The sequence below is a fragment of the Sturnira hondurensis genome, unplaced genomic scaffold (assembly GCF_014824575.4).
Source record: "Sturnira hondurensis isolate 20B ecotype Veracruz unplaced genomic scaffold, ASM1482457v3 Scaffold0008196, whole genome shotgun sequence".
NCBI lineage: Eukaryota > Metazoa > Chordata > Mammalia > Chiroptera > Phyllostomidae > Sturnira > Sturnira hondurensis.
Genome location: NW_028080827.1, coordinates 3,965,826 through 3,984,763, shown reverse-complemented (window position 1 = coordinate 3,984,763; position 18,938 = coordinate 3,965,826). Strand labels below are relative to the sequence as shown.

General features: G+C 42.7%; 1 protein-coding gene across 4 annotated transcripts in view; it reads right to left on the bottom strand.

Annotated features, from left to right (window-relative positions):
* Positions 1–15,551: 15,551 nt before the first annotated feature.
* SLC12A1 (solute carrier family 12 member 1) overlaps positions 15,552–18,938 on the bottom strand; it is a 78,963-nt gene continuing 75,576 nt past the window's right edge. For all 4 annotated transcript variants that reach the window (XM_037054575.1, XM_037054572.1, XM_037054574.1 and 1 more), the window contains 3 exons: positions 18,693–18,828; positions 17,027–17,094; positions 15,552–16,009 (listed from right to left, as the gene is read on the bottom strand). In XM_037054575.1, coding sequence (XP_036910470.1) covers positions 15,874–16,009; positions 17,027–17,094; positions 18,693–18,828 — 340 coding nt within the window. In that variant the 3' untranslated portion in view covers positions 15,552–15,873. The remainder of the gene's footprint in view (positions 16,010–17,026; positions 17,095–18,692; positions 18,829–18,938) is intronic.

The following is an 18,938-nucleotide window of genomic DNA, read 5'->3' as shown; positions in this document are numbered from 1 at the left end:
CGCCTGTCAGACGACCTCTGTGTACCAGGCTGCACATCCGCAATCTTCTGCAGTCTAGAATAGGTACTGTCCATTTTTCACATAGCAATATGTCTTCAAATTTTACACTTTTAACAAGAGAGGTTTTTCACTGATCTTTAAAGATAGCATTATTAGTCCTTATGATGTTTTAATCACTGTCTTTTTTATTGCCTTCAGGACAAAAGAGCAGTTACAAATGTTCCAAGAAGAGTCAGAAAGGTGAAAGGCCATTGTTTTTGTGCCTGTGGGCACGGGCTAAGTCAAATTGAGTATTCAGGAAATATCCTAGAAAATCCAAGTCTCTACATTTTCTTTTAATACATTGGACTAATTGGAATGCCTCTGTGACATCTCTCTCTTTTCCTTCCAGACCCACTCTGTCTCTGTCTGCTGTGCTCTCTGCCCAGGGAGCCTGACCTGCTTCGACCTTGCCAGTGAGCTCTGTTGTCCTCTGGTTTGCTTTGGGGTTTGAGTACAGGGAGCCTCAGCAGGAGGTCCGAGGGGGAGCTAGGGGGAGGACAGGGGCTCTGCTGCGTGGCCCTGCCCCTCTGCGAAGACCACTGCTCTTACCAATGTTGCCCTTCCTCCCAGGGCCTGGAAACTGCATGCCCCCGGCTTTCCCTTTAGGCCTGGCACTGAAGGGTAGGCTTCAGTGCACTTTCCTTTGTGGTTTTGACTTCCCACATTTTGCGCACACCTGTGTAAATACCCTCTTTAGTCAACCTTCCTTCAGTTATCCTAATTGGCCTGTACTGTTTTATATTACAACCCTCACAGAAACACAGTGATTCATTTAGTCCTGTATCTAAATTCTTCCCACATTCTGGAGCCAGCATCATCTCTTCCCAGGACTAATAATGGATCTCCTTGTGTCTACACTTTACTGCTCAAAATCCCAAGATTCCCCATCACAAATATGATAAAATCCAAATTCCCCGAGATCATTATCATTCCACCTCATCATCTCGAGTCCCACTTATCTCTCAGGTTCTAGGACAGGCCAAGTTCTCTTTTGCCCAAGGAACTTTGTCCCTGTATTCACTCTGTCTGGGCTCTTCCGCTACCCACCCTTCGTTGGGTGAGCACCATCAAAGACAAAAACTGAGTAAGTAAGGAGATAGGTTTTATTTAGGCTATTGTAATAGGGAAAACATACCAGGTCTCAAGATTAGAGTGTTAACTTTCTATGGTTGCTGTAACAAATAACCACAAAAATTAGTGGTTTGAAACAGTGGAAAGTTATTCTCATACGGTTCTGGAGTCCAGAAGTCCAAAATGAGTCTTTGAGGGCTGTGCAGCCTCTTGGGGGTCTAGGGGAGAATCTGTTTTCTTTGCTTTCCCCACAGCTAGAGCTGGATTCCTTAGCTCCTTGTGGCTTCCTCTGTCTTCAGAAGCAGTGGTATAGTGTCTTCTCTCTGACTGTTTCTCTCTGCTTTCATTCCATGGCTGCCCACTCTTCTCTCTGTAGTCCAGTCTCCTTCCCCTTCCTGCTTACAAGAAGGCTTGTGACTATATTTTGGGTTCACCCAGACAATCCAGGATAATTAGCACATCTCAGGCTTTTTAATCTCATTGTTAAAAGCTCCTTTTCCATATGCAGTAGCATTCACAGATGCCAGGAATTAGGACCTGGACATCTTTCAGGAGCCATTCTTCAGCCTACTACAGTGTGCCTCAGCAGGGTGGTTTTGCTTCAGAGTTTTATAGGGAGGAGTAGGCAAGTTACAGGTTGGGTTATTTACAGTTGAGATGGTTTTCAATCAAAAGTTTCAGTGAGACAGGAAATGTTTGTTTCTGTGTCTAGCTAGTTTCAAGGAACAAACAATTCAATTCTTTGCCGATCATTCACGAGGCAATAGATTCAGGCAAAAAGGGACTGTCTGGGTTTGGGATAGTCACAGGTAAACATGGAAGTCTTCTACAAATCTTATGGTAATCATGAGAAAGAGTGGACAGCAAATCTTATCTAGGCCCTGTGGGGATGGTGGGTCATCGCAGTTAGATGTTTTCTAGAACACAGAAGGATGGGGAATTGGGGAAAAAAGAAAGGTTGGGAGATTTCTTAACTATCACTGTTTCCCAAGAACATAGAGCTCGACTAAGGTTCACCATTGTCAGCACCCTCTCGTCAAATATTTTTTCATACACACCTTCCCTGAATACCTTATCTAAATACTGCCCTTTCCAGTGACTATTCTCTGTCACTGTTTCCTCTTTGTTTCCTTCACAGTATTTTTAATAATCCATAATTGTTTTGTGTACTTGTTCACTCATCTGTCTAGACCATAAACTTTTTGAGGTCAGGGAACATGGTTGTCTTTTATCTTAAGAGCTTAGGAAAATGTATCTTTTTATCTTTGGAGTCTGGCATATTTTTACTGAATTGACAAAAGAAGCAATACCAGATGGCCAATCAGCTCTTGAGGAACTGTCTAGTCATCACCTCATTGGTAGTGAAATAAATGAGAAGAAAAATAACAGTTAGATAAGCAGGAAAGAGAGATCCCAGGCAGAAGGGCCCACATGGTCAGAGACACACACAGGTGTGTGTAGAACGTGGGGCATGACTGGTGTGAGTTGAGCTGGTGGGGCAAGTTCCACACAGACTCAGAGACTGGCCCCCAAAGGAGGCTGGGCTTCATGCTTCCTATTCCCCCCATGGTCCTGATTTGTTCATCCTTTCAACAAATATTTGTTGAATGCATTCCATGTGCTAGGTAGGCACTGCTCTAGACTTTGGGGACACAGCAGGGAACAGACCAGATAAAAGTAAGTCTGACAGTAAATAGAAGAAACGATTAAAATAGTGCTGAGTGTTCAGGAGAAAAGCAAAACAGGAGAGTGAGATGTGGAATGTAGGCTTGTGATTTATAGAGAGTGGCCAGGGAAGGGCTCCCTGAGAATATGCCATCTGCCAGGCGTGGGGGTGGGGGAGCAGGAGGTATTTAGCCAAATTTGGAGGGAGAAGGGCATTCCGATTAGAGGGCAGAGCAAGCACTCGGGGCCTGAGGTGCAAACTCACCTGTGGGAAGTCTGGTGTGGTGAGCACAGAGCGACAGGGGGCTCCCACGGTTGTAGCAGTTGAGGTCACAGACGTGGGGGAGGAAGGGTGCAGTCGTAGGGCCTTGCAAGTTTTTGTAGGAGCAGGGGCTTTTCCCTGAGAGAGATGGGAAGCCATTGGAAGATTTTGATGAGAAGGGATGTGCTTTATTTCATTTAAATAGAATGTAATTCATTTAAAGGCGTGCTTGGGCTGCTGTGCTGACATGAGCCGGAAAAGGATCAAGGACTGAGGCAGTGATGGGGGTGAGCGGTGGTGGCGGGAGCACAGACTGGGAGCAGCAGTGGAGATGGTGAAAAGTGGTTAGATTCTGGGTGTGTTCTGAAGCCGATGGGATTTGCTGATGGGTCAGATGTGAGGTGAGGTGAAGAAGTCAAAGGCAATTCCAAGATTTATGGCGGGGATGGGGTTGCCATTTGCTGAGATTTGGAAGAGAGCTGAAAGAGTTGCTTTGGGAAAGAAGATTAAGAGCTCAGTTTTGGACACAAAGTTCGAAGTGCACGAGCAATACTTTTTTAAAAATAGTATTCATTTTGTAAATGTACCTGTGAGCGTTAGGAAACCACAGACTGTGGATCCTGTCTTTCCAGTGTGATGATGTTTGCATTAGCGGCTAGAATAGTTTCTCATCTTTCCAGACATGCTATTGCTTACTTCTCTGAACTTCTCACCTTCCCTGAGAATATTTCTATCACTTACTTGTTGGGGGAAGTGCAAAAGGAAAATTAGAAAATTTTGGAAACGATAACTGAGAAGCTGTATGTGAAATATGCCTGTCTCTTGCCTTCCTGGGCATTGAAAAGCAGATGGACTGGGCTGGGAAGCTCAGCAGAGCCTCCAACGTTGGAGAGAGCAGCTGCATCAGGCGGAGGCCGGCCTCCGCCCCCAGGGCTCCTCGGCTGAGTCCACACACAGCGCAGTAGTGACTCATGGGTTTCTTTAAAAAGTGGACTGCTTAACTTTGTCCCCAAACAACCTTCTGCTGAGAGATGTTCCAGGCTGAGAAGGAAAGCAGTCTCCTTGCTCCAGATGTCGTTGCTAGTCACCTTCTCTGAGGCAATGACATTCATTACCTGGGTCTTGACCTCAACCTCTGAGCTCTTGAACATTCCTCATCTTGAACTACCCAACCTTAAATACACTCTTTAAGTCTTGACCAAGAGCGTCATATGTGCTGCCTCAGCGAGGAGTCAATCCATGTAAATTAATTTTCCAGATACCTGAAGCTTAGCTGTCCTTCGATGCCAGTCAAGTGAAGGAGAATTTTTCTGAGGATGAACTGCACATATTCTTGCTTTCTTAACTAGAGCACAAGGAAGAAAAATCATTTTTTGTGCCTTTCATAAGGTGGTGATGTCTTCAGGCTCTAGTGAGGTCTGAAGAGTCTGTGCCTCCTACGAGTATGGTTGTAACCGGGTATAGGCTGGGAGGCCCCAGGGCTCCCCACAGGGGGCATTTGTAATGGGGTCTAGAACTTGGGGTGTCTGGAAATATAGGATATCCCCCACAGACCTGGCTGGGGGAAGGGAGACAGGGAGCAGGGTCATTGAGAGTTATTTTGGATACCAATAACAGCAGGCCCCCTTCCAGCCTGAATGGAACCAGAAGGTATGCATAACATTGACCCTGATGTAGCTGGGAGGCAGCGCCCCTGGTTGCAGCGCCTGTGTGAGAACTTGGAGATGGTTTGCTCCACTTCGTAGGGCCACGCCTGCTCCCACTAATGATGGCAGCCAAGGGAGGCAGAAAGTGCGGGAGTGTTGGCAGGTGAGGCCCATTGTGGGAGGAGTCGGAAATGGGGTTGGGTATGGAGCGGGTTCCAGGCGGGGGTGTAAACTAAAGGCGCGCTGCGGTGCGGGGCTGGGAGACAACGGATGAGAGACGTGCAGGACTGTGGGTGAGGACAGGCCGTGGGGAAGGAAGAGAGTGAAAGGACTCTCGCTGGTTGGACATGGCGGGTGCCATGTGGTTTTGGATTAAGAATGGGAGATTGTGGCGGTGACACAGCTGATGGTGCTGGGAGCTGCAGCAGACCTGCCTGGCCCAACACAGATTACTGGGAGGAACCGGGAGTGTAGCTGAACTATGGACTTCTGTACTTTTCTCCTGAGACATGGTACCCTGACTGGTTTGGTTGGACAAAGGGGGGAAGGCAGGACTCTGTGTGTGTGTGCGTGTGTTTGTGGGTGTTTTAAAGGGACTTTGGGATTTTAATGGCGACTTTCTGCCATTACTCTAAACCTGTTTAACTTTAGATAAATACTTCCTTTCCTTTTCACCAAACTCTGCACTGACAGCCGCAATTCCTAACACCTGGTTTGCTGGGACAACGAACCTAGGGCAGAGAGACCCGGGGGCAGGGGCTTGTTTCAGTAACAGGGTCTGGGACACCCCCCACCCCCACCCCCAGTGGATTCATTTGGTAACATGACCGCAGACTAACATGTCTGGGGCTGGTATTTGCTTTTTAAAAATGTTTTTTAAAGGTTTTTGGTGTTTTGGTACATTATCCCTGCTGACATTTATTGCTGGTTACTACTCATTTAACATGCTGGAAAACATTGACTGCGAACCATGTAAACAGAATTGTGTACAAATATTCTGTCTGAGAATCCCATTTTAGTAGCAGAGGATCTTTGATGTCTGTTTGGTTTTTTTTAAAGGTTTTATTTATTTATTTTTAGAGTGGGGAAAGGAGGCAGAAAGAGAGGGAAAGAAACATCAATGTGTTCTTGCCTCTTATATGGCCCCCCACTGGGAACTGGCCCACAACCCACACATGTGCCTTGACTAGGAATCGAACCAGCAACTCTTTGTTACAGTCCTGTGCTCAAAGACTGAGCCACACCAGCCAGGGCTGTCTGTTTCAGTTTTAACTTATTTTTATAGTTGTATGCTTCCTGAAAAATGGGCATGATATATTCTGCATAGATAGAGAATTTACCTTATTTTTAACTTATTATCTGATTTAACTTATTATCTGATTCCCAGTTTGACTCTTAATAGCCGAGTTACGACCTTCAGAAATGTAAGATGGCAGCTGTGGGAGGCAGAGTTCTAAGATGGTCCCCATGCTTTCTACCTGCCCTGCCCCCCCCGCCTCCCCCCAGCGCACGTTCACACCCTATGTAACCTGCTCCCCTGAGTCGGGGAAGGACCTACTGAGTGTGAGGGAATACCACCACAATAATTAAGTTGGTTACCTTACTTGCTTGGCGATAGTGAGAAGATTTTGAATATGTAAAGTCCCTAATCACTTGACTTTAAGCTAATCGAAAGGGAGACTTACCTAGGTGTGGCTAACCGAATCAGGCAAGTCCTTCGAGAGTGGGGCTAGAGGTAAGAGGTTTTCTCGTCTGCTGGCCTTGAAGAAGCAAGCTACCAGGAGTTCTACAGCAGCAAGGAAACGAGTTTGACCAAACCACGTGAGCTTGGTGGAGGGCCCTGAGCCTCAGAGGAGACCACAGTCCCAGTCTCACCTTGACTGCAGTGTGGGTGAAACCCTGAGCAGGGGACGCTGTTAGCTATGTTTGTACTCTCAGCTCATGGAAACTGTGAGATAATAAGTGGGCATTGTTTTAAGCGGATACCTTTGTGATAGTTTATTATGCACTAATGGAAAATTAATACAGCATCCTATTTGAGTTTTGTGTTCAAAAGTGCAAAAGAACGTACTGTACTTGCAGTGAATGCAAGGGTTCACACACACTTTATTACTTATATAGTTAGCCCATCCCACGATGGACAGTATCATTTCTGAGTTTTACTCAGCCCAGGAAATAAAAACTCAGGACCTATTTAGGTTAGACTTGTCATTCCTGAGTTTCAGAAAATGAAATATGCAGGGCTCTAGTGGTAAATCCAACCCACCATTTCTCTTCTTTATCACTTTTTTCAAACGGGAATAATAAATTTAAAAAAGAGTTTTTAAAAATAACCAAAATGCAATAAAAGTAAACTTATCGGTAGGCATATGGTGGGTTCAACATCTTTTCTTTCAAGGTGATATTTCAATTGCTTATTTTATAAATAAGTGCAATAAAATATAATGATAACATATCTTATATTTTTGAGAGTTTTATTCACTTTTTAAAGTTTATTACATATGACCTTTACAATAAATGTCACCTCAGACATGAGTTAATAATTAAACAGTCTAGCACATAAGCAGTATGTTTATTTAATTTTGAAAATATTTTGAGGAATTATTATTGGTATACGGTAGGAAGTAAATCTCTGTCTCACCGACTTGTTCTTTGTTAATTTCATTCTTCTCTATATGTAATCCTTAGCAGTTTCTTGTGCATTTTTTTCAAATTTTTATTTTTTTATTTATCTTTAGAAGGGAAGGGAAGGAGAGAAGGAGAGAAATATCAATGTATGGTTGCTTTTGGTGCATCCCCTGATGGGAACTGGCTCCTGCTGGGAACTGGCCTCCAACCCAGGCATGTGCCCTGACAGGGAATCGAACCTCGATCTTCTGGTTTGCAGGCCTGTGCTCAATCCACTGAGCTACACCAGCCAGGGCTCTTGTGCATTTTTTTGACAGGTATTTTATACAACTACAAATAAATATTCAAGTAATTATGAATATTTATTGTTAATTACTACTCAATGTTATTAATTAGATTAACTGATTCTCTAATAATAAGATCTTTCTGCATTCCTATAATATCTGTATTCCTGATTATGGTGGATTATTATTTGAATATATTGAAAAAAATGACTATATTATTAAAAATAAAGTACTTTATTTTGGACTTTTACATATTTATTCATATAACAAAGTGATTTGCACTCTCCAGTTTTTATAGTCTGTCATGTTCTGGAATTGGGTTTGTGCTAGTTTCATAGAATAATAGGAAGGGAAAGACAGTGTTATTTTGTTCTGTTCAGCAACAGTTTAAAAACAACGGTAACTATCTTTTCTTTGAAAGTTTAAAATAAGCCATCTAGAAAAAAACCCTATCAGTTGATGCCCTTTTGGAGCTAATTCTTTGACAATCTTTATGTTTTATTCTGAGATATTAGAGTTTATTGGGTATTCTATTTCTTGTGTTACCTTTACTAATTTATATTTTACTAGAAAGGGATACATTTAATTGGAATCTAATGACTTACCAGTTTAGAGTTTTAAAAAGCGTTCTTGTCCAAATTTGTACCCATAGGTCCCTTCCTCACTTGTAAATTAGTGTATTTATATTTTATCCTTCGGCATTTTTTTCTTTCTTTTTAACAATAGCAACAAACAGCACTGTTTGTCAGTGGTCCTGTTTTTGTCTTTTCAAAAATAATAATGTCTTACACTTCATTAAGTACTTACCACAAAGTGCTCAGCCAGGTACTGTGCTCAGCTATTAATGCACATGATCTTATTTCCTTGCAATAGCCCTCAAGGGCAGATTCTTAATAACTCTCATATTATATATGAAAATGGATTTTTAAAAATTATATTTATTGTTTATGCTATTACAGTTGCCCCAATTTTCTTCCCTTTGCCTCCTCCACCCAGCACCCCCACTCCTCAGACAACCCTACAACCTCAGGCAATGCCCTCACCATTGTTCATGTCCATGGGTGGTGCATATAAGTTCTTTGGCTACTGTTTCCTATACTATACTTTACATCCCCAAGTAACTACCTATTTGTACTTCTTAATCCCCTCACCTCTTAGGAGGCTTGGTAATAATCCCTCCACTAATAAGTAGGGAAACTGAGATATTCAATTCTTTTCTCTTTGACTCTAGCACCTCAGCTTTTAATTTTACTTCTTTCTTCCTTAATTTCTTCTTCATACTTTCCTTTCATTATTTGGCACAGTTTCCAACTTCTTAAGTAGAATGTAAACTTGCATTTTTTATTTCTTAATAAATGCATTTATAGGTATAAACTGACCTCTGAGTACTGCTTGATTAGCATAAAAGACATTTTGTTATGTGGAATTTTCAATGTCTTTTTTTGCCAAAGAGTCTAAAATTATATTTTTTACCCTGCCTTATTTAGAAGAATTTCCTTTTCCCAGTGATTAAGGTTTTTGATATTGTTTATATATTTGTAAATAATGTTAGTTTTATTACATTGTGATATAAATGTGATATTTACCACTTCTACATTTTATAATTTACTCAGTTATCTAATGTATGAATTATATTTATAGGCATTCTATAGATTTTTAAAACATGGTGTATTGTCTGTGGGTGAGCACCATTGTACCTGTTAAATCCACTTTGTTTGAATTCTCCTATATTTGATCTGCCACGGGTGGTGATATAGGTGAGCAGTTTCTTTAGAAAATTGATTTTCTGTGACTCTCTTCTTATATATCAAGCAATTCTTGTATTATTTATGTCAATGCCATGCTGTTTGTTTACCTAAAGCTCCATTATTTTTATAGCTATATTGGGCCTATATATTTTTATAAATATAAAATAATACTCTCATGTCCTTTCTAATTCTTTTAGTTTTAAACTTTGAGTAATATTGCCAACTCAATTTTTTTGTTTGAATATTTCTATATATTTTTGTTTATTCTTTTGTTTCTAGCCTGTTGCTATATACTTTAGGATATGAAGGTAGAGATAGTTTGATTTTATTTATTTTTATTAAATTTGAGAGTCTTTAAAAAAGATAAATGCATTTACTTTTTCCTTGTTTCTTGTATTACGATTTGTATGCTATTCTATTGTATGATCATATTGTGTTGCATAATTTCTTTTTGATGAGAATTTTTTCTGATTGTACTCTTTACGAATTTTTTCTTGTTTTTATGTTCTTTATGTATTGAAATCTACACACAATTTTAAAATTACATTAGAAGAAACATTTAAGCTATTTATTTATATATGTATTTATTTTAAAATTTTAAAAAATTTCTTTATTTGTTTATTTTTAGAGAGAGGGAATGGGAAGGAGAAAGAGTGGGAGAGAAACATCAATGCATGGTTGCCTCTCATGTGCCCCGAGCTGGGGACCTGGACCGCAACTCAGGCATGTGCCCTGACTGGGAATCGAACCAGCGAGCCTTTGGTTTGCAGGCCTGCACTCAATCCTCTGAGCTACACCAGCCAGGTATTTTTTATTTTTATTTTTATTTTTTATTGTTGTTGAGTTACAGTTGTCCAGACTTTTCCCCTATTACTCACTCCTACCCCATCCCCCCTACTCCCACAGTCAATCCCCCCCATTGTCCATGCCCATGAGTCCTCTATTCATGTTCCTTTGCTTGCCCTTTCCCTTTCTTTCTCCCATTATCCCCCTCCCTCTCCCCTCTGGTTATTACTGGTTTGTTCTTTATTTCAACGTCTCTGGTTATATTTTGCTTGCTTGTTTGTTTTGTTAATTAGGTTCCACTTATAGGTGAGGTCATATGATATTTGTCTTTCACTGCCTGGCTTATTTCACTTAGCATAATGCTCTCCAGTTCCATCCATGCTGTTGTGAAGGGTAGGAGCTCCTTTTTTCTTTCTGCTGTGTGGTATTCCATTGTGTAAATGTACCACAGTTGTTTGATTCACTCATTTACTGATGGGCACTTAGGCTGTTTCCAGCTCTTTACCTTGTAAGTTATTTACTTCTATCTATGAACATAGGGGTGCATAGGTTCTTTTGAATTGATGTTTCAGGGTTCTTAGGGTATAGTCCCAGCAGTGGGATTGCTGGATTGAAAAGTAGTTCCATCTTTAGGTTTCTGAGGAAATTTCATACTGTTTTCCACAGTGGTTGCACCAGTCTGCATTCCCACCAACACTGCACTAGGGTTCCCTTTTCTCTACAACCCCACCAGCACTTGTTTTTTGTTGGTTTATGATGGACATTCTGACTGGTGTGAAGTGGTATCTCATTGTGGTTTTAATTTGCATCTCTCTGATGATTAACAATGCTGAGAATTTTTTCATCTGTCTGTTGGGCCCTCTATATGTCCTCCTTGGAGAAGAGTCTGTTCAAGTCCTTTGCCCATTTTTCAATTGGATTGTATGTCTTCCTTGTGTGGAGTTGTGTGAGTTCTTTATATATTTAGGAGATCAAACCCTTGTTCGAGGTATCATTGGCAAATATTTTCCCATGTGGTTGGTTCCCTTTCCATCTTGTTGATGTTTTCTTTAGCAGTGCAGAAGATTTTTAGTTTGACACCGTCGCATTTGTTTATTCTTCCCTTTGTGCCCCTTGCTCTAGGGGATGTATCTGTGAAAATATTGCTGCGTGGGGTAGCTGAGATTGTCCTGCCCATGTTTTCCCCTAGGACTTTTATGGTGTCATGACTTATATTTAAGCTATTTTTTAAAAAATCATACTTAAATCTATAATTATGCAAGTTATTAATGACAGTAATAATATAGTGTGTGTGGCTTTTTTTCCTTGAAGAAGTGCTGCATCACTGGCACTCCCAGCCCTGTAGTGGGGAAGCATGGAGACGCTCTACCTAGCAGCCTTCAGAAGGTGTCTTCATTAACACCACAACAATGCTAGGTGCTAGAGTATTGTGTCATGGTTTAAATGGCAGAGATTTTTCTTCCTTAGTGGGACCTACAATAACGGTGTGTTTAGAATGGCGTCACAGGTGAGATGGAATCTTTTATGTCCTCTTTGAAAACACTTTTTCTGCACAAGGATGGGAAGACTGAAATTGTTTTCAACATCAGGATTTTGAAAAGAGGTGAGGCTGAGCTACACACCTCACTGTGGAGAAGAGGCCTCCCCTGTTGGTGGGGCCAGCACAGTAGGGGACACTGTGGCTCTGAGAGTGCCTGGGCCAGGTGCCGGGGCCTGGAGTGTGGCTTGTACTTTTGGCTCTGCCTGCAGCTGGTGGGAACGCCACAATGTGTCAGCGACTGGGACATCTCAGCACCAGAGTGAGTCTCACCCAAAGAGGAGTTTCTCCTCTCCTCCCCTTGTGGCGTCCAGACAGATCCCATCCTTGTGTCCGAGTGCCTCTAAACCTCTGCGGAGGAAAACGTTGGCAATACCTGGGTGAACGGGCTTTAAGTGACTCGTGGTGACATTCAGCCAGTAAGGCCTCTGTGGGTGCTAAGTCTTGTACACCACACTGGCAACAAGCAGATGTGGCTGGTCTTCTGTGATTGGCACAGGGACCTCCTCCACACCACCTGGTATTGTTACAATCCTCCTGTTTAATCTTAGCTGGAGACCTGGTTTATATCAGCTTGCAGCACCAGTTCAGTAACCCAGCAACCTGAGAGCAGTGAGACCCAGGGACAGGATTTTTCATCCCTGCAAATTTCCTTCTTCGTGTTAGGATAAGTTGTGTACTGAGGGTGGACTCTCTCTTTGGCTCAGCCTCTGTGACAGGCAGCTGTCTCTCTGGGATCTTTCAAGGGCACCCATGAAATACCCAACTGCAACACCCATCTTCTTCAAGGGCCCCCAAGCACACGGTTTGGCCTCTCCAGGTAGCCATCTCTGAATACTCTGGGCATCTGGCAAAAGGGTTCCCACTCAGTGTTGCACCCTCCTACCTCGGGCTTCTGGCCTCCCGCTGCAGGCTGGGGGAGGGGTTAGTGGAATTCTCCCAGGTCTCCTGCAGTGATTTTCTGTGCCGTTTTTTTTCCTCAGGAGCATTTGTTTCAAGGTGCCTTTGATAGCTTCCTTCCGTCTCTCTCAAGTAAATTGTGTTTTTAAAAATGTTACCCTGTGGATGGCATCCTTCTTTGGCATCCTACTGTGATGCCAATTTTTCCCACTTTTATGTTTCTTTGTTCATTTGCGGGGGGTGGGGGTAATAAACAACAGAGAAACAGAATTAGATGCTTTTGCTCGAGTTGTGTGGTTTGAATTTTTTGGTTTGTTTGTTTGTTTCCACACAGAAGTCTGGTCATCCTGCATTTGGGATGTCTGCAGGACTTACAGAGAGAAACACTATGAAAGTTAGCGACTGAATAAGTGTATCTGAGACGTAGGGAGGGCTGGGTTGGAAATAGAAATTTCGTCTGGACAGATGGTCACCTGAGCAGGAGAGGCTGGCTAGAGCAGCAGTTTCAGAATCTCACTGGTCCCTGTCCCAGAGAGTCTGGTCTAGCAGGTCTGTGGGAGTCTTCAAGAATCCACAATCTTTTTTTTTAAACTTCCTTTGAAAGATTCTCAAACTTAACTATTAAGAGAAGAACTTGTAAGACAGCGCTTGCAGCATGGCCCTGTTCACGTAGGAAAGTTCGCGGTCTGCACTCCTGCGGACACGGCTGTGTGCTAGGGATGGTGGCAGGGTCATCTTGCCTTGGTGAAGGAGTGCGGGTGAAGGAGTACAAAAAGGTGAAGATTTTGAGAAGTCCTTGTGGAGGCGGCTGATGGGAAATGTGCACAAGATGAGAGGACACAGATAGTGGGACGTCAGGGCACTTGCCTGTGTGACTTTCCCCTTCCTGCTGAGAAAGCTGAGTGTAGACATGGGGACAATGGGTGGTTGGCTTAACAGAGCTGGGTGAGCAAAGGATCAGGGCAGGGCTGCAAAAACCTGCTGGTACCTGAGCACAGCCCCCGTTCTTTCAGATTCCTGCCGCTCTAACCTGTTCCCAATACAGCTGCTCTTGACTTTAAAACCATCAGCCCCTGTTGCCACCCAGCCCTTTTCTCTCAGTCCGTGCTCTTCTCCTTTGTTAACTTAGAAACTAAGGGACATTTCTTTAGTCACTCTTTTGCCAGTAGCCCAGAGAAAAGGCAACTACTAGTTTGAGGTCAAACCACGAATAGGTGGTGAGAGCAGTCAGGAGGGGTGTGTGAGGGGGCGGGGGGGGGGGAGGGGGTCTTGTTGTTAACTACTACTTTATATGGCCCCTTTGGTTGGCATGGTGATGACCCACCCAGACCCTGTTTAATGCAAGACTCGGTGCCCCAGCAGCTGGGAGTGCTGTCAGCAGACAGGCCTCAGCTCTCAGGCTTCACCCAAGCTCACACTCCAGCCTGGCAGGCCACATCCAATGACTGATCGGTGAGGGAGAATGAAGGCCCGGCCCTCTCAGCCCTGCGTGGGACTTCGCTGAAGGCACCTCTGTCCGCAGAGCATCCTGTGGGCTCAGCTGATGCTGTCCCTGGGCCTGCACCACAGCTCACCTTTTCCTCCACCCTGCCTGCTTCCTGCTCCTTTCTTCTACGGGTGCTGATCCCAAGGGTGCTCCTCAACAAACGTGCTCCACACTCAACTCTCCCTGAGTCTGTTTTCCAGGGAACCCAACTGAAACAGTCTCTCAAAGAAACAAGAGCCAGACTTTGCTGTTACAGAAGTCATTACTTCTCACCTTTCCCAGAGACCCTACCAAGTGTTCCAGAGAGTGTAAGGCCCAGGTGAAGCTGGGCACACCTGCCCCTGGTCCCCACCTCTAGTCATTTGGATTTCAGGTGTAGAGGCTCACGAGAGAGGGTCTGATCCAGGGCTGAGTTAAATCAAATGCCCCCACACATGGAGTGGGGACAGCCTGCTGCTGCAACTTTGCTGGCTCATTTGCTTCCCCGGTCATCCTTCTGAGACGAGTCCGGGCTTGGAAGTCCTAATCTTACATCCCAGTTTTCCATAACCTTCAGATGAGGCAAATGATAGAAATTTTAAGGCTCATATCTGCTCTACCAGTGCACTGTGACCTTAGGGACTGAAAAATAAAAACATGACGTAGGCCAAAGCGAATGAATTTCAGTGCTTTTATTTCAGGTTTATTATTTCCTTTATATTTTAGCAGTTAGTTTAAACAGTTAAAACATGTCAGGAAAAAAAAAGCAAGTCAATCATTAGAAAACAAAATTTTGTGTTTTTTTTCAATGTGATTAAGTATTATAGGAATACTAACAAAAATGGGGAAAACAATCAATACTTACATATTTCCAATTTTGCAAATTTCTCCACATTTGAATTGTTCTTTTAAATCCATATAATCACTATATAAAGTAACTAAGTAAATGATTTAGGATATATTTGTTTATAATGTTTAAAAATTTGTGGTTGTTGGTTTTCAATTACTAGACATCTGAAGATTTCATCTGTGCTAACCACTTAATTAGAAAAGTATGCAAAGAAATACTGTGGTGGAAATTTCAAAATATTTAATAGGGAAGAAAGTTAAGTTTCTACATTAGTAATGCATTTAATGAGGGTCCGTGTTGCCTCCTAACGCAGCCAATGTGCATCTCAGCCCGCAGCAGACTGACCCGTGCGTTATCGCCAGCGATCGCTCTGATCACTCTAAGTACGTAATCTGTGCTACATTAAATCACCTTCTTTTGGGAACCACTTTAAACATTTTGTAGACTCCAGGGCTTCTTAAAGTTTTCAGTTATTGATTTTCAAATCTTCTCTGTAGGCATAAGCCTCTCAGAAGGGCAAGCGGAATCACGCCTCCTGCCCGGCTGGCCTTGGCCTTTGGTAAGCAGCCATGTTCCTCCGCCGGCCTGTCAATAAGCACTTAGTGAGAACCTGCCGTGGGGCCGGGGCCTCCGTGGGGGCCTGCGAGCAAACAAAAGGTTAGTGTTGCCTGGAGAAGCTTACAGTCAAGTGGCTGCTTTTCGCGAGCATGAACCAGCATGGGTTTGCTTAATTTTTCTGGTGCGTCAACAGCAATGACAAAGATGTTTTTCTTACATGTGCCAGTGGCTTTGACGCTGCCCTTAAGCTGACAGAAAAATAAAAAAGCTCCCATTAACTAATAAAAAAAGTAATGACAAAGTGTATGTAGAATCCTGTAGTATAGCCTCCAGAGGTTGCCTAAGTGCGAGTCAGATTTACAATATCAAGTACTGGACCGGTTCTTAATCATCCATATGTTAAGTTAAAATGTGCTGTGATTTTTCATGATTTAAGAGTAAAATGTCAGGACATTTTTGTGGTTTCCTCTAACTAGTAAGACAGGAGGGAGGTTCTTCGTGAGGATTTCCAGCCAGGCCATGTACAACCAGTCTGATACGGATCCTTTCCTGGCCACCGGGAGGCTCCTGACAGCAGGGGAGAAAAACAGAAAACCAAGGTGAGAGTTACCGCGTGGAGTCAGTAACGCCTCCAGTTGTCTGAGCTGCTTAGTAAGCAGTGGCCTAAAACCTTTGTACCCCTTCTCCCCCAAATGAAAGCACTTAAATTATTTTGAATAAAGGTATTATATGGATGTATTTCTCAGATGATACAGATACCTACCTATAAACCAGGGAATTAGGTCTAGGCATTGTAGAGATAAAACACAACTATAGATTTTTACTCCTTTTTAAATGGTAAATTGTACCAATCAATACTTCTCCCCCTTTTTTGGCAGCAATAATTTTTCCCGGTAGTTTAAAGCTCTTATATTTGGAGAAACCTCAGAAACCAACTAGTTGAACCACTCGATCCAAGAGGCCATTTTACATCTTTGATGGATTGTCTTCCAGGCTGGGCCTTCCTGGAAGACATATTGTCTTTGTGTGGGAGTCAGTTCATGGGCCATAAGTGTGAAATAGTTGGAGATTTTCATATTTAGCCATTGATCTTTAGGTAAACAAACATTACTATTTTCAGTAGGTGCACCCCTAACATGTGTGGGTGGAGGGTCTCCCCTTGGCCTCTCCGCAGAGGGCGAGGAGCCTCGTGAACAAGCAGTGGACTCCTCACCTCAGGAGCACCCACCTAGTGGAGGGGCCTGTGGGCCTCAGTGGCCCACTGGAAGCTCGTCAGGCAGGGAATTCCAGGGCCAGGCTCCTGGAGCGCGGTCTGGAGGGGCCGCGGGGGCTGCGTGTGGGCACCGCCCTGCAGCAAAGTGCAAGTGGGCCACTAAGGCCTGTGGGCCCTGGTTTTCTAGGTCTCAGGGTGACAAGTATTTTTTTTTTCATTGTCTAAAATCCCACATGTTCCAATTGTTCTGAGTTTCCACCTGAATAGGCCTGGAGTTTTAAATTGATTAACCCATTTACTTAAGATTTCTCTTAGGCAACATTCTTAGGTATCATGCTGGCACATTCATAAACGTCTGCAGCGATACTTACAGGACTATGAGGTTAGCAGCTCTCGAGTGCTCCTGTAAGAGTTCATTCAGTCGAACTTGGCGGTAACTCTGTGGGCAACATTCAGATTTTGTTGAGGGCAGTTTTCCCAGAATTGTGAATAAGAATTTCTCTTCTTACCTCAAATTATAGACAAGTAGAAAAACCTCACTTCTAAAAAATATTACACTGATTTCATTCAGGTTTGGAAACATATAGTGTTTCAAAAAACCCATGAGAAATTTTAGGAATATGAAGTGTAGGACCAAGTTGTCACTGTGCTGTAGTGTCCCATTAAATCCCAGATGGAAGAAAACAAGCAAATGATAGGACAAGAGTAAAAAGGAGATGACGATGACCAGTTCTGCGGACAGAAGCAACTGAGTCAGTTCTGAGGAAAACTGACCTGATCTTCATGCTAACTTGATATCTCAAGAATATAGATTATAGCCCTGGATGGTGTAGCTCAGTGGATTGAGTGCTGGCCTGCAAACCAGGGGGTCACGGTTCGATTTCCAGTCAGGGCACATGCCTGGGTTGCAGGCCAGTTCCCAGCAGGGGACTCATGGGAGGCAACCCTGCATTGATAATTCTTTCCTCTCCTTCTCTCCCTCCCTTCCCCTCTACAGATAAATAAATAAAATCTTTAAAAAAAGAATATAGATTATATCCTCATCTACCTTTCTTTAAATTCTTTGCATGTTTTATCAGCAGAGGGTACTGGTTTCACCTAAACAGGCACCAAAAGACTAACCTGGGAAAATAATTACACTTGACTATTTTGCAGTGATAAGAACAATAATATATATTATTATATTTTACTGGTTTCAGAAATGTGATTCCAGATATGTGATATGGTCAACTATGTGAAAAGGCTTCGTTAGAACTGGGCAGTTACACAGAGTTTATAATTTTTAGTAATTTTTCCGCTAACTTTGAAATTCTTTTACTACCTCCTGCTCTAATTTGTTCCAACTTCAGTTCCTAATGGAATTTATTTAAATTTTGTAGTTTAGAGGTTCTTGTGGCCCTTTTCCTTGAATGTCCAATCCGATTCAAATGTCAGTTCTTCTACTTTACTCTTCTGCCCCTGCCCTATTCCCCCTCCTCATCACAGCTTCATTGAGGGCCGTCCCGATGGCCGATAACTCCTGTCTTGTGTTTCCCAGAAAAGCCCACCATTTTACACCCTTCCTACAACCTGTGCCTGCTCCAGCTTTCATCCTTACTATTCCGATTACCTACTCTCTCAGATCCTTATGCTAGTTTTCACAGCTACCTTTACTTGTTATTGCATCGAGTGGTGAGGCAATCTATCTTTATCTACTTTGCATACACACTGACTTGACTTAAATTATTTTAGACTGGTGGGTTTGTCTCCTGTTCTAGAAAATGAAACTTGAAAGGGTTTTTCACAATATGTGTCAATAACCTGTGTTTTTTTAACTGTTAAAAGGAATAGATTTCATACTAAGTAAATAAAAAGTTTTCTAAATCCTCCTAGCTGGTAATATAATTGAAAAGCACTTGAAAAATGCAGGAACCCTGGATCTTAAATAATGAAATTCTATAATAGATACAGTACTTCTCAATCTGTAAATCAACCACTTGTTTCTTTTTTTCAGCTAGTTAGACAGCAAAGTAAAAATTAAGGAAGACAAGACTTTACCTTTTCCTTGACTGCTTCCAGTTCAGCATCTGTAATTTTCCATGGAGTTTCTCTCTTCAATTTCTCAGCAGTCGTTAAATCTTTGCAGCTTTCATGGAGCCGGTATTGTTCTATCATCTCTTCAAAGCTTTTCCAGCTGAAATTGGAATCATAAAGGAGGTCTCACAGTGGGAAACTAACTCATTATGTAGCAGGTACTCCTGGTCTGACTGGCTCTTCTGGCTGCTGAATCAGAGCTGAATGTTG